The following is a 15,297-nucleotide window of genomic DNA, read 5'->3' as shown; positions in this document are numbered from 1 at the left end:
CAAATTTATACAAAAGAGCTCAGGATGAAGGCTTTAAATCACTTAACACTGGGCAGTCCCAGTTAATTACTGAACTATGTAAATTAATGTTAGCTAATAGAGACACTAATATTTTTGTCTTCATTTTTAAATTTTTTATTAGTATTGCTGCAAAGCATAGATTTATAAAGATAAGTAGATTATAAAATCTAGTACATAAGAGTTATTTGTCTTCATGAATGAAACTTCAGAGAATACAGCAAGGAGTTTTTATATTATTTCAAATAATCAGATACAAGAGTCAATACTTTTGATCAACTTAATATAACACAATATCGAGCAGGTAGAGAAGGAAATATAGAGGAAGAGGGTGAATTCGCTAACAGGGTATCTGTTTGGTTTACATGTCTGTCTTTTAAACCCCCCCCCCCCCAAAAAAAATTGCTAAAGAACCCCAGAAACATATGGAATTAAAATAATCTAAAATAAAAACCCACAAAACTATTGATCAAAACAAGCTATTAAGCTGAGAATTTTTGTGATTACCTCCAGCTATTATTTTCTCAGGAGATGTTCTGTTTAGCTTTATGAAAAATAATCAGAAATGGAAGAAGATGGTACATGTTGTTTTATGTAAAAGGCATGCGGTGTGTGAGACTAATTACTCTGCATTCAGAGTCTATATTACACCAAATGCAGTGTATTGAGCTATTTCCAAATAGCACTTAGAACTCTACAAGTCAGTTATACTTGAAAGGAGGCTAGATATTGTAAGTGTGATGGATGTATCCATTTTTCCTACAGAGAAAAGCAATGTCGTTTTTATGCATCTTACTGTTATCTGGGAATCAATTGAGTATGAAGTAATGTATGATTTAACAGCTTTGGAAGACGAAGGCTTTTTTCCCAGCTGTTGTGTGTGTTACATGTCAGTGATAAAGGGAATACTGCATTTCTTCATATATCGAAGCTGCTGGCTCAATTCATTTCACAGTCATCTTTAAAGCATGCAACCCAAAGGTACTCAGTGTGGAACCTGAAATGCATTATTTAAAAAATAAACCTAACCTAAAGGAAGATGTATTTTTTAAAATATGCATCCCAAACTAAACAAAACCACTCTACCCCAAATATTGCAAATCCCCAAACCAAGACACTTGTTTCCAAAATAATATTCTTAGTACTTTTTCATCTATAGGTCTTGTTTTCCTAACCCCCCTTAGGCATTTTTGAATCTCTCCCCATAATTACTTACTTGCATGTACCTACTGTATTGTTAGGAGGAAGCCTACTTTACAAAAGAGGATAGGTGCTATGATCCCTGTTTTATAGATGGGAAACTGAGACACAGAGCTGTGAAACCACTTGTCCAAAATCACATAACAGGTCAAAGTTAGAACTACGAATATATCCCAGCTCTCCTGACTTTCTATGCATTGCATTATGCACTTAATGTTGCTAACTGATCAAAATGTAATCATGTATAATATTCTTTATAGAACCCGAGTATTCTAAAAACAAGAGAATGAATAATTAAGATGTCAGAAATCATACAGTGCTCACAAATTAAACAGTCTTTCCAAGGATAAAGAAATTGCTGTTTCACCACAACATATCATAATAACCTTATCACTAGCCTGTGGATTATTGGGTTTTTTATGTATTTTTTTCTCGATATTTTGATTGTGTTTTTAAAGTAGTGTGCTAAATGGGAAATAAAATATATCAGTGATTCTAGAATCGTTCAAGTACTTGTAATTGCTGCTTTCGAGGACAACATTGTACATGTAGGAGGAAAATAAATATGTAATTTATTTTTGGTAGAATTACTTACATATGTGGACTTGCATTACATAATTTTATGTTTTGTTTTCCAACAATTTATGCGGTGGTTACTTTTTATCAATAAATTCAAAATATAGTATTTATTTTGGGTGATAATATACAGAAGCTTTTTCCCCACATCTTAGTTTCTGTGTGATTTTTTTTCTCTTCATTTTATCCAAGGTGGCTTCCTCCTAATAATACAGTAGGTACATGCAAGTAAGTAATTATGGGGAGAGATTCAAAAATGCCTAAGGGAGGTTAGGAAAACAAGACCCACTGAAAGTCATCTAAATCCCTCCTATGTCCCTGAGTTGCTTTTGAAACTTTCCCCCTTAGTTTGCTTTGGGAGAGCTTTAGATATAAGGCATCTCATGTTCTTTATTTAAAATTATGTGGGAGCCATACAATCCTTTTGTCTACTGTACAATGGAATATTTTAATTTTGCTACATATTTAATTAATGGAATAATTATTACTATAAGAAAACATCTGTTTATTTCAGACAGGAGGTTTGTGTGCAGAATGACAGTAAGTTTAGGATTCTGAATAGATGTTACTCTTCCTAAAATGTAAGAACTGTTTTCTGATTTTATTGGAATCAAGACCAAAACTCCCACCCACTTCAATTGTACCAGCATATGACCCCAAGTAAAATTTGAATGCAGTTTTGTTGTGTGTGTGTGTGTGTGTTCTGAATGGATGAGGAGAGAGGATGCAGGGATAGACCAAAAAAAAATACCTGCGCAAAAGCCAAAAATGAGTTAGTCTGTGGTAGAGCTCGTCGGGAAATTTTCAGCAAAACAGGGTCTTGAACTTGGGTCTCCCATATGCCATATGAGTGAACCCACCCTCAGGCTATTTGTGTGGGTGTGATTGATTTATTGATTGTGATTTTTCATCCAAAAATATTGAAAGGTCTATTTTGGGATGATGCAGAATGGGAAAATTTTCATGGAAGAAGAAGACCGTTTCTCACCCAGCTCTACTCTGAGGTTTGAAACACAGTTGGTTTACAGGAAGCTGTCAGTAGCACATGTACGTCCAATAATATAGAACTACGTGTTAGACACCATACAGGCACTGCAAGGATGGTCCCATATAAGTACCTAGATGTATAGTACTGTGTCCCAGGTGCTTTCGGTTGTCTTCAGGAGAGAGCACTTCCTCTGCATCCCTCAGGCAGCTTCTGAGGTATATTAAAAGATGAGTCTCCCTCTGTACCCTACATACTTTACAGAATGCACCACTGCATGCTTTGTAAAGTGCACATAAGATTCACAAGGATTGAGACAAGGACTTCAGGCCCTGTGCATCTTGTCAAATGCATAATCATGTGTGGGAGGTCACTGCACTTTATAAGGGACTAAAACAAAGGCTTCCACATGGACAAGCAGCTTAATTCCCCAGTCCCCATCACTTGATGTCTTCAAAGGGGGCTGTGGCTGGCTGGAAGCTTTTAGAGGACAGTGGATTGTCAGGTTGTGGAGGGATGTAGGGAACAGTGTTATGGGGAGAGATGGTTTGCATGAGAAGAAACGCAAGTTGTCCTAGCAGGCACCTTCCACAATTGCAAAACTATTGAGTGTCACGGAATAAGAGCACTCCTATTGTGTGGCTCCTTAACACGCCTACAGCTACAGAAACGCCTGTCAGCTGGTGAAACTTGTGAGAGAGGTCGCTGTGGCCTCCTAGGAGGTGGGGTCAAGGAGCCATTAACTTTGGAACTCTTCTATGGACATTAGCAGTGTACTTATCTCCTGTACAGGCCCAACAGAGCAAGAGGAGAGGGAAGTCCTCTTTCTGCACACCTTGGGAGGACCAAGCAAGAACAGTTTAAGTCCAGTGGTTTTCAGAAAGATAGGAGAGGCTGTAAACAGGGGTTAGAATGGGAACTTCTATACAATCATAATTTCAGTGGTGGCTGTTCTGCTATGATATTGAACAGAACCTTCACAACAAGAAGGTACAACCAAAACAAAACTAGGTCCTAGCCTTGTTTCAAAAATGGAATCTGAAATACTCATTGATCAAGTACTACAGGATATATTCATAAACAGAATTGTGAACACAATATTGGAGAAGGATGATAAGTTTGTATGTCTTTTCCATTTCTGTGCACTCATAATATGGTGCTGCTTAATAACTCATATTAGTGTGAAATCAAATTCCCATGAACCTAGGTATGTGGTAAATGTGAGTTTCCTGGGTGGTTTTCTTCACTCAGTGGTAGTGCGCTTGATGTTGCGATTGATGTCCGGGATTGCAGTCTCTCATTCTTAAATATTGTAAATGTATAAGAATTTGCATGCTGTAAATAAAAAGGTCTACATGTTCTCCAGTTTAGTATGTAAAAATTGTTGCAAGGAACAAAATCTCTACTCTTGGAAAATTTCCAGGATCCTACTGCAATTCACTCATGCTTATGTGCTCAGAAGTTGCAGGCAGCTTGACTCTGATTAAATGCTATCAATAGTACCTGAGACAAGGTGGGCAAGGTAACGTCTTTTATTGGACACACTTCTGTTGGTGGAAGGGCTTTTGAGCTTCATTAACCTCTTCCTCCGGTCTAGGGAAGGTAATCAGAGTGTCTTCAATAATACCTGTTCAGTAAGTGGCACCTTATTAGAGTTCTTCTTCTCATCCTCCAATGTCTAAGGCTGCAATTCAGCAAAGTGCTTAGGCATATGCTTAAGTTCACCCCTGTTCAGCAAAGCACTCAAGCTTTGAACTGTTTAAAATTAAGTACGTGCTTATGTTACTTCATTCCACAGACCTACTGCTCTCTGCAGTTAAAACCACAGTTTGGATTTGTGTGCTAGAAAATGTAAGACATTTAATTAAAGCCTTGTAATTATTATCTGTGTTAATAGCCTTGACTAGTATAGGCCAATTTATGTTCATAAAGTATTAGAAACGGAATTAAGAAATTTTCCATCTCTTCTTATGAATACTTTATAAATCCTTGCCAAGCTAGTTACTTGCAAGGAGAAATATCCAAGTGTGCTTTTCCTGAAAATTCCTAATAAGAGTATGTGCTGAAAATGCTTCTATAAACTGAGTGTCTGAGACTAGGAAACCATGGATATCTGGTCTATAAAATTGGTTTTAATATGCTTAAACATCAATCCTAAACTGCTAAAATATGTAGTGCAGCCTCCCCAAGGCAAGTGCCTTTTATTTAAGACCATCATGTTCATCTTACTAGATCTATACAAATTGCATATTCCTTTAACAAAAAATCCAAATTTTGAAAGTCTATTATAAATTTTACCAGGTACAAAATAATTTAAAAATAAACAAAATATATACACACACATACAAAATGGGAGGTGACTGCCGAGGAAGGATTACTGCAGAAAGGAATCTGGGGGTCATAGTGGATCACAAGCTAAATATGAGTCAACAGTGTAATGCTGTTGCAAAAAAAAGCAAACATTATTCTGGGATGTATTAGCAGGAGCATTGTAAGCAAGACAAGAAGTAATTCTTCTGCTGTACTCCGCGCTGATTAGGCCTCAACTGGAGTATTGCGTCCAGTTCTGGGAGCCACATTTCAGGAAAGATGTGGACAGATTAGAGAAAGTCCAGAGAAGAGTAACAAAAATGATTAAAGGTCTAGAAAACATGACCTATGAGGGAAGATTGAAAAAATTGGGTTTGTTTAGTCTGGAGAAGAGAAGACTGAGAGGGGACATAACAGTTTTCAAGTACATAAAAGGTGGTTACAAGGAGGCGGGAGAAAAGTTGTTCTCCTTAACCTCTGAGGATAGGGCAAGAAGCAATGGGCTCAAATTGCAGCAAGGGCGGTTAAGGCTGGACATTAGGAAAAACTTCCTAACTGTCAGAGTGGTTAAGCACTGGAATAAATTGCCTAGGGAGGTTGTGGAATCTCCATCATTGTCCAACCTGCTCTTAAAAATCCCCAAACACCTGTCAGGGATGGTGTAGATAATACGTAGTCCTGCCTTGAGTGCAGAGAACTGGACTAGATGACCTTTCGAGATCCCTTTCAGTTCTATGATTTTATGATGAAACAATAACAGGAGCAAGCTTACTGATCTAATTTAAAAAAATCCCTTTAGCATCTTGATGGATAGAAGGTTACTTTCATTATGGGTCCTTGACTTTCCCTTCTTAGGATTCACTAAGTCATAGGAAAGAGTCTATTGCTGCATGTAGACTGCTGTATTATTAATCTTTGGCTTAAAGGCAGAAGATGAAATCATTCTGTGAAGGAAAAATCTTGGTAAAAGAGACATTTTTTTAAATGGAATCAGTGTTCTCTGCCTGGCAGTTTAGTCACTAACCAAACAGAACAGCAATTGGTTTTGCCTGATGTCTAGGAAGATTCTTTTTAACTGACATTTCTTGCCCACATGTTTTCTGCCTCTCTTTATTTATTCTAATATTTCAGTCATGATGACTAATTAACAATTTTACCTGCTAGAAATCAAGTTGAATCTGAGTAGTATTGATTCATTTTGAAATCAAAGCTGAAATTCTGAATTTTGCATGGAAATTTCTAGTAAAATATAAAATATTTTGCATATAAAATAACATGCCAGACACACTATTTCTTATTCTGAAAGCATATGACTCATGTACCCTAAAGACTTCTCTCCAGTAAATTCCGTATGTTTAGCAGAGAATTGCTTTACATATGTCTGGAATTTTTAGAAATTAGTGGTTTTTTACAGAATACACAGAAGCATGACTTCTGTTGTAACTTTTAAGCAAACATTAGTCCTCGGACTTCAGACTTTTTCACAGTCCCATGGAGAAAAATTGTTTTTTTGTATCTTGCATGTTATATAGTATTTATAAAGGTATAACACATTTATAAAGCTACAGCACAGCATTTATCAGGGACTTGTTAGCATGTGGCTGAAATGTTTCATTAAAGTTTAACATCTGTAGATTGGTAGACATATTATACAGCAATTTCTCATTTTGTTTTTAGGAAGAAAAGTCTAGAACAATCTATTAATCATTTCGGTGATGGTTCTGAAGAAGAGAATGGCTTCTGATGGTGACAGAGTGCATCCTTTGTATCCATAAAAAGATAAGTCAGAAGAAGAGAAATTGGAACTATTGATTGATATTTGTTCAGCTGATGGGGTTTCCTGACACCACTGAAGAAGTCTAATGGATTTTCCATCACTAACATCACTGGAATGGTATGAAAATGGGACACAATCTTTCCTGGCAGAGTTGTTGTAAAATATTCGGTTAGGTAGAATTTGCTGACCACATAAAACGTTTCCCATCTCCTCCCCCTCAACCAAAAACTTAACAGTCACCAGTTGAATCTTAACCCATTTTGTAAGATTTTTAATTTTATTTTACATTATTCTTACATGCTTGTTTTAATTTAAAGGGTGATGGTTTCTACCCTGCAGAGGGAATTAATAAGCTGATAATCCACAAACTACTGCTGCAAGGAGAACTTGTCAATATGGGGGGCGGGGAAGAAGGGAGCAGTGTTTCAAATTCACTTTTTTTCCCTCCATCATTTTCTTCCATTTTTGCCATATGATATAATTTGTTTTCAAGTACTGCCAAGGCAATGATACATTCAAAGTACACACACACATAACTCTGACCAGAGACAATGGCAGTTTCCTGTCTTAACGGACTGCAGGATTACACACTGGGTGCTTTTGTGACGCTATATGTCAGGTTGCACCTTGTAAATTTATTAAATGAGCTGTTCAAGCTTCTGAATAGAGAGATTCAAATTTTGCCAAACTCTGGAATATTCTTTCCTTTTTCCAGTGTCATTTTGTTCACAATCTTACTGCATTGCCTCATGCCCTTGATCAAGAGCACTGACAGCTGTGGGATATTCAGCCTGTTTAGGACTAGACCATGGCTGGCCCTAATGCATCTGCACTGGAGGAATATGGGGAGTAATATACACTCTCTCATTGCATGGCCTACCTGCATCTGGGTGCCGGGTATAGGGTGCGGGTTGAGAACAGGCTATATATGCCCATTGCTCCTCCCTGTGAGGGTGTGAGCAGAGAGGGGCATGGGGAGGGGCAGGAAGTAGGAGGTGCCTGGACTTCTCATCTCGCCAGTGTTGCTAATTATTGTGATTTTGTCATGTGTCACAATATTTGATGATTTGCTTCAAGCTCCAGCTCCTGAAGTCAGGTGATTAGATGATGATCTCCGCTTTCATTTTAATCAAGTTAGTTTCTAGCTCTTGTGATTACAGAGAAAAGCTTGGAAATGGGACCCAAGTGTATGATAAAGGCTCAAAAATCAGGAGGCAAAGTGAGAGAACCCAAATGGCATTATTATTTTTAAAATCATATTAACCCAATCTCATTAGTTTGGGAGGGGGGAAGGGCATGACTTGTGCAGTACTGCTTCCCTCAGAACATACTGACTGATGGAGGTAGTGGAGTGTGAGTGGGGCATAAGTATCTGCACCAGGTATAAAGCTTGTCAAGGTTCCTCCCCCACTCTGAACTCTAGGGTACAGATGTGGGGACCTGCATGAAAAACCTCCTAAGCTTATCTTTACCAGCTTAGGTCAAAACTTCCCCAAGGTACAAAATATTCCACCCTTTGTCCTTGGATTGGCCGCTACCACCACCAAACTAATACTGGTTACTGGGGAAGAGCTGTTTGGAAACGTCTTTCCCCCCAAAATACTTCCCAAAACTTGCACCCCACTTCCTGGACAAGGTTTGGTAAAAAGCCTCACCAATTTGCCTAGGTGACTACAGACCCAGACCCTTGGATCTTAAGAACAATGAACAATCCTCCCAACACTTGCACCCCCCCTTTCCTGGGAAATGTTGGATAAAAAGCCTCACCAATTTGCATAGGTGACTACAGACCCAAACCCTTGGATCTGAAAACAATGAAAAAGCATTCAGTTTTCTTACAAGAAGACTTTTAATAGAAATAGAAGTAAATAGAAGTAAAGAAATCACCTCTATAAAATCAGGATGGTAGATACCTTACAGGGTAATTAGATTCAAAACATAGAGAACCCCTCTAGGCAAAACCTTAAGTTACAAAAAAGATAGAAATAGTTATTCTATTCAGTACAATTCTTTTCTCAGCCATTTAAAGAAATCATAATCTAACGCATACCTAGCTAGATTACTTACTAAAAGTTCTAAGACTCCATTCCTGGTCTATCCCCAACAGAAACAGCATATAGACAGACCCACAGACCCTTTGTTTCTCTCCCTCCTCCCAGCTTTTGAAAGTATCTTGTCTCCTCATTGGTCATTTTGGTCAGGTGCCAGCGAGGTTACCTTTAGCTTCTTAACCCTTTACATGTGAGAGGAGTTTTACTCTGGCCAGGAGGGATTTTAAAGGGGTTTACCCTTCCCTTTATATTTATGACAAAGCTAGTGAGAATTACACTCTTATTCCCCCTGGGAGCAAGAGGGGATCCTCTCCAAGTCACAGCTCCTTCCTCTGCCTGCTCCTGAGGTGGCACCGTTGTGTACCGCTCCCTGCTCAGGGTATTGAGCAAAGGTTTAATTTAGCAATTAATGATCCCGGTTACAAACCATCTGATAAGCAATTAAGAGGATAGTGCTGGATTTGCTTGATTTCTGAATCTTTAAACTGGTTTTAAAAATACAGTGGTGAGTGTTACCCTGAGTAGAAGTGATGAAAATGTGTTACATTTATGCAGTTAACCCGAAACTTTCCAATGTAGGTGCCTAAAGTTAGATACCCAAATTCACCTGGAATAAGTACCTGATTTGTCAGAGGTTTTGAGTAATGGCAGCTGCCGTTGAGCTTGAACTCACTGGAGGTGAATTTTGAAGTCAATGGGAGCAGTACGTGCTCAGCAGCTCTGTAAATCAGGCTACCTGCTTCATGCTTAAATGTGGGTTGAAGTGCCTATCTGTAGGCACCCATATTAAAAAGTTTGGTCTAAATGTGGTATAATATCTCCACATCTTACCTTCATGTGGCACATCCTCCACATGAGGATATCGTAAATCAACTGAAATGGAATGGCTTTGGCTCAGTCAGAGCTCAGGGATACTGTACAGTTAATGACTCAAAAGTATGTGGTAACTTCCAGTACAATATCAACATCACTTCACGTTGACTTATTTCTGTCCTCCACATTTCCTGTATGCCCATGTCAAATAAGGCTACCTTGGTGTTTTTGTCTTTTGTGATAGAAGAACAAATTCCATTTCTAAATTTACATACTAAAATATGTGTAGCTCAAGTCTTCTTACTCTTCCATGTCAAGGTATTTTACGAAAGATCAGATGAGAGATGTAAAACAATTCTAGCAATCCAAACACTTGAGGGCGATTTTGATTTCCTTACTTGGAATTCAATGTGAATTTAGCCTATCATATGTAAATACAATAGGAATTTTGCTTGGGTATGGGTTTCAGGAATAGCTCCTTGGAGAGTATCTGAGAATCTCAGTCTACCTTCAAGTTTAGAAGGAATTCATACTTTTGAAAGCTTTTGTCATGACATAGAGTACTTCTAATTACAACCTCACTTTGGTTTATTTTAACCTCTTCATTAAAGACGGTCCCAGAGGTACGTAACTTTTTAAATTGAATTTGAATCCAAATTTCCCACAAAAGTAGGGAGTAGTGGAGGCAATGTTTTGATTATGGGTCATCTCTAATCTAGAAGATAATGGAATATATCATATGCTGTAGCTAGCTGTTCTCTTTTAATAATAATAATTAATAATCACAATAAAGGCAGAAAAAGCCTTAAGAGCCACCTATTCCATGAAGGGTTCTTGTTACATGGAGTTTGGTTTTTTTTGCCTTGAATTTGCATTTACCTCTAGAATCACTGCACTATGCATATGTAATTGCTTTTTAAATTTCTTCTGGCCTTCAGTGTTCCCTTGTGCCATATTCCCAGTCCCTTCAGGGTTACTTCTCAGTTTCTCTGTCTTTCCTTATGGCAGGAGACCTCTGCTCTTCTCCTGGAGCTGGGTAATTCAGGCGGTTGTTACCTCTCTCCTTTGGCCAGGAGTGCCCAGTTCTCCTGCATCTGGGTTGTAATTTTAGTCCAGTGCAGGACCTTAGCCAGCTTATCCCTCAGCTTCCCATGTAGTTCTCAGGCTCAGAGGGTTTGGTAGCTGTCTTCTGCTGGTATCTGACCTTTTTATGAGAGACTAGGCAGGATATATGCTAGTCCCCATCCCTGATTGTTTGGGTAAGATGGGAGCCTTGCCATGCTCTCTCTGCAAGGCTCCTCAGATCCTTAAAGATACAGTGAAAAGCACCATTCACTCCAAGACGGCTTCCTCTCTCTCCATATCCCCATTCCATCCTTATATTGAACTTCTTATATCCATAAACGGCCATGCCACATGTTGCAGGGGGGACTGACAACTAGGCACTACTACCTTTAAGGGGCAGACTACCCTATCACAATGAGATTTTATGGTTGGAAAGAGGTAGGGGAAGGACTACAAAACAAAACAATTTTTTTTTAATTCTAGTCAATTAAAAAGGAGTCTCTGGTCTATTTATACTGGATCCTAATGGGAAACTGAGGCAAATATTCACTAGTAGTGTTGTCTAGTTCAGTAATCAGAGCAAGGGCCTGGGAATCAGGATTCTAGGTTTCTGTTCCTTGTTTGCTACTGATCTGAGCAGAGAGGTGTTACTTTGGGCAAGTCACTTGACTCCTATAAATCTGTTTACCTATGTGTTAATTGAGTATGTTACTTGCATATTATTGTTGTTGTTACATTATAAGTTAATGTTTGTGAACACTTTGTCTATATGTCTTTAATTTAAGGATCTCAAACACCAAGTGCTAAAGACTGTATTTGTCTTCGGTAATAATACAACCCCTGAATTAGCAAAAACATATTAGGTACCAAAGCAATATTTGTGTGCCCAATTGCAAATACATTAAGAATGCCATAATTGTGTCATATAATTTGGTGATGAAGATTAAATGGATATTTAAAAAATTGAAGTCAGTTTGCCAACTAATTCACTGCCAGGCGTAAGTGCTGCTGTTCCTGCATTCTGTGAATAACTTGGTGTTCCATAGGTGATAAGGAAGAAAATCCGATTTCGTTTCTGTAACTAATCAATATGCAAACTAATCTACAATTTCCTACTTATTTGGAATTAGAGTTCTTTGTATGGTATTGATACACTCCTTGAATATTATATAAATCTGATTTAAATAAACAAACACTTTACCTGGACACATGCTTGGGAATATAATTGGAGTTAAAGGAGCTTAGTATTTTTGGATCTGATTTTCAGGTGGCATGCAATTTTCCATAGCATATGCAACCTTATAATATATTACTATTATAATTACAGAATTGTTTCTGTAAATAATAACTAATGGTGACGTATTTCCTGACTCCCTTAAGGCGAGAGGTTGTAATGGAACTTTAAGTTAATATTGTACAATTTCCTGTTCTATTTACAACATGAATTAAATGTAATGATGCCTGTTGAAGTCAGTGGGAAACTCCCACTGGCTTCAGATGACACAAGATCAGGCCCAGTGTCAGTTGTGAATGCTCGGTCTCTCTCAGGATCAGGTCCTAAATAAGAAGTGATTCATGTTTTTGTTAATGTCTGCTCTTTAACATGACAAGAAGGAAATCAATTTCTGGGAAACAGAGTTGGAGTGTGTGCATATTTAGATAATGAGGTGTTGTGTGGGGGAAAAGTTACATATGTGCTACTTTTACTTTTCTGGTCTTTGTTTTCTACCTCTATAAAAGCACAGTATACTGTATCTTATTGGGTATGCTAGAGAAAAGTACTACAAATTTTTAATGCTTTTTGTGTAATTGTTTGAAGTAACACAGATTTATTTTATAATCCATTCTATGACTTTTGTTTGTTGATGTCTCATTTTGTCAAACCGTGCTGCAGTCTAATAGGTCGGCTTCTTCTTCTCCGTTTCTTTCAGGATATGAGAGAAATCAGCCATGATGGAAAAGTATTACATGGAGGACTGTGTTGAGGACTACTTGAATTGTTAATGTCTAACACAGAGGGTTGCTTGGCTATTGGTTCAGTGTGGTGGGAGGGATTTTTACCGTAAACTTTAAAAATAACTATGTCCAAGAAAAGCCGTGCCAAGGGAGAGAGATCCGACATGGAGATAGAAGCAGTTCAGGCTGCTAATGAGGAACTACGGATTAAACTGACCAACATCCAGATAGAATTCCAGCAAGAAAAAAGCAAGGTATGTGTTTGCATGCTCTAAGAATGCTTCAGAGTGGTATGTTAGGCTATGAACCAGCAGACAATTTGACACCAATGTCTCTCAAAAATAATGTACTTTCAAAATTAGTTGATATTGGCTTGGATCTCCACACTGGCTGAGGGACCATGGCCAGAATGAAATGAATAAAGAGTGAAGTATTAAACCGTGAGATGTGTAGTGAAATGTAATTGTTCTAGGTCCAGTCTTATTTAAAATCTTCATTAATAACCTGCAAGAGGGAGTAAATGTCTGTTTGTTAAATATGCAGTGTTGCTAAATCGAGAGGTATTAACAAAATGTGACTAAAGGAAATAAAATGAATGATCAGGAGGTTTGTATCAGAGCTTAGTTTTTCAAACTGTGAAAGGAATTGAAGGGAAAGTTGAACTCCTAAGTCACATTCAAAGCATTCCACTTAAGTGCATATGCAGAATGCAGACTGACTGTGGTAATCATTGATGCAGTCCTGATTTGATCCCATTAGGTTGCATGTGTTATTGGCTATTTGCATTTGGAACAGCGGTCTAAATGTTGCTCTTCACACTGTAATTGCTCCAGATATGTGAATAATCAGTGGCAAACCCAAGAGATTTTGTTTATTCATCAATTATATATATTTAAACAGCTGTTAGCATATATAATTTTATTTCCTTGCAGCATGTCAGAAGTGGATGGACCAGTAGGCTTATTATTAATTCATTTAGTACCTTCAGTGCACTTGGCTCCCTACAAAACACAAAGAATTTTATAGACTGGCAGATCCACTCTAATATTTTTTCTGCAGTTACAGATAGTCTCAGAAGTGTTATATGTAACTCATAGCATGAATAAATATGGGTGAGATAATGATGTAAAGAATAAATTCTGATCTCTACACTAAATTTTTCACATAGCTGAGTAAAAGATTTCACATACTTCCCTTTGTATGTGGATTCAGAGACCTGTAGTCAGAGCAAACATTTTATCACTACCCACTAACACTTCCAGGTGGCTCATCTTGTCTTTTTCCATCATTATTTTTAAGGTAGATTTTGAAGCAGAAGCAAAACGTTCTTTGTCTGCCATTTACAAGATATAAAAATGGTCTCAACTAACACTTTTTTTCTGCTTGGTCTTTCATCTGAAGACTGTTCGTTACTGGAACAGGAGAATCTTCATAGGATCTTTGGAGTTGTGATTCTGCATTAGGCTATCAGCTGATCTCCAGCTCTACTTCCTCTTCTGTGCCCTCTATAATTTTCTGAGAGGGTAAAGATGCTGGATCTTAGGCTTTGTCTACACTACACAGCTTTTAGCGACACCGCCGTGTTGCTAAAAGTCGGGCAGTGTAAATGCTGTTTGCTGGCACTTTTGCTGACAAAATACTTCCACCCCCTACGAGCTGGATTCACGTTGTCGACAGGAGAGCACTCCTGCCGACAATGAGCCATTTACACTGCCATTTGCTGCGGCAAAACTTTTGTCTTTCGGGGGCAGCAGCTTTTTTAATCACCTGTGAATGACAAAAGTTTTGTCATTCAATTGGCAGTGTAGACAAAGCCTTACACAGGTTTATTATTTTATATAGTTAATTTAAATAAAATGTTGCAGACGAAAACTCAGATTTCTTTTTCTTTCGAACAAGATCTTGCTCAGTTGCCATAATAAATTCAGTATGGAGCTGGTGGAAAATCAGAATTTCTGTCCCCTGGGAAATTGACATTTGTTTTTCATCACAAATTGGGACAAAATGTTAAAATATTTTGCGGAACAGAAAGTTATGAAAAACCTACTTACAGATAGAAATTTTTACTTCTCCTTCTTGCACATTCCTCCTTAGAGTTTACTTTTAAACTGTGGCGTTTGAGCTGCAGCCTGATCCCTTCTTAATGCTTCTTGTGGAACAGTGCAGCCAAAGTTATTGCTGTTCCCCTCTGCCTCCCCTTCCCCCACAGATAAAATGAGTAAACTGTAATGCTGGGGGTGGTACAAAGCTTTCTGTGCTTCTTAGTACAGCAGGCCAGGAAGCTTGCCAGCCATTCAGGCCTGTAAACCCAGGGAGAGACTGACAATTGTGCTGTAGCTCCGCTATCCTTTTATAGTATCTCAGTGCTGCGGTGTTTTAAAAGACAATTCTCAGTTTAAATTTCACCGTTCTATCGAATCTGAAAAAAAAATTTTTTTTATTTCTCAGCTATTTTGCTTCATTTTCATTCTTAAAGTAGATCATATATACAGGCAACGCCAGTGGCCTGATAGTGTGACTCCTGCATTATTCTACCATTAGAAACC

General features: G+C 38.0%; 1 protein-coding gene across 7 annotated transcripts in view; it reads left to right on the top strand.

Moving 5' to 3' along the window:
• The window catches only part of JAKMIP1 (janus kinase and microtubule interacting protein 1), a 316,709-nt gene that overhangs the window by 120,074 nt on the left and 181,338 nt on the right, over positions 1-15,297 (top strand). For 6 of the 7 annotated variants that reach the window (XM_073342544.2, XM_073342542.2, XM_073342546.2 and 3 more), the window contains 2 exons: positions 6,767-6,983; positions 12,727-13,005. In XM_073342544.2, the coding sequence (XP_073198645.1) occupies positions 12,877-13,005 (129 nt within the window). In that variant the 5' untranslated portion in view covers positions 6,767-6,983; positions 12,727-12,876. The remainder of the gene's footprint in view (positions 1-6,766; positions 6,984-12,726; positions 13,006-15,297) is intronic. The other variant, XM_073342549.2, reaches the window with a different exon arrangement.

The sequence above is a fragment of the Lepidochelys kempii genome, chromosome 4 (assembly GCF_965140285.1).
Source record: "Lepidochelys kempii isolate rLepKem1 chromosome 4, rLepKem1.hap1, whole genome shotgun sequence".
Taxonomy (NCBI): Eukaryota; Metazoa; Chordata; order Testudines; family Cheloniidae; genus Lepidochelys; species Lepidochelys kempii.
The sequence above is the reverse complement of the archived record's forward strand: the minus strand, read 5'-3'. Positions and strand labels throughout refer to the sequence as shown.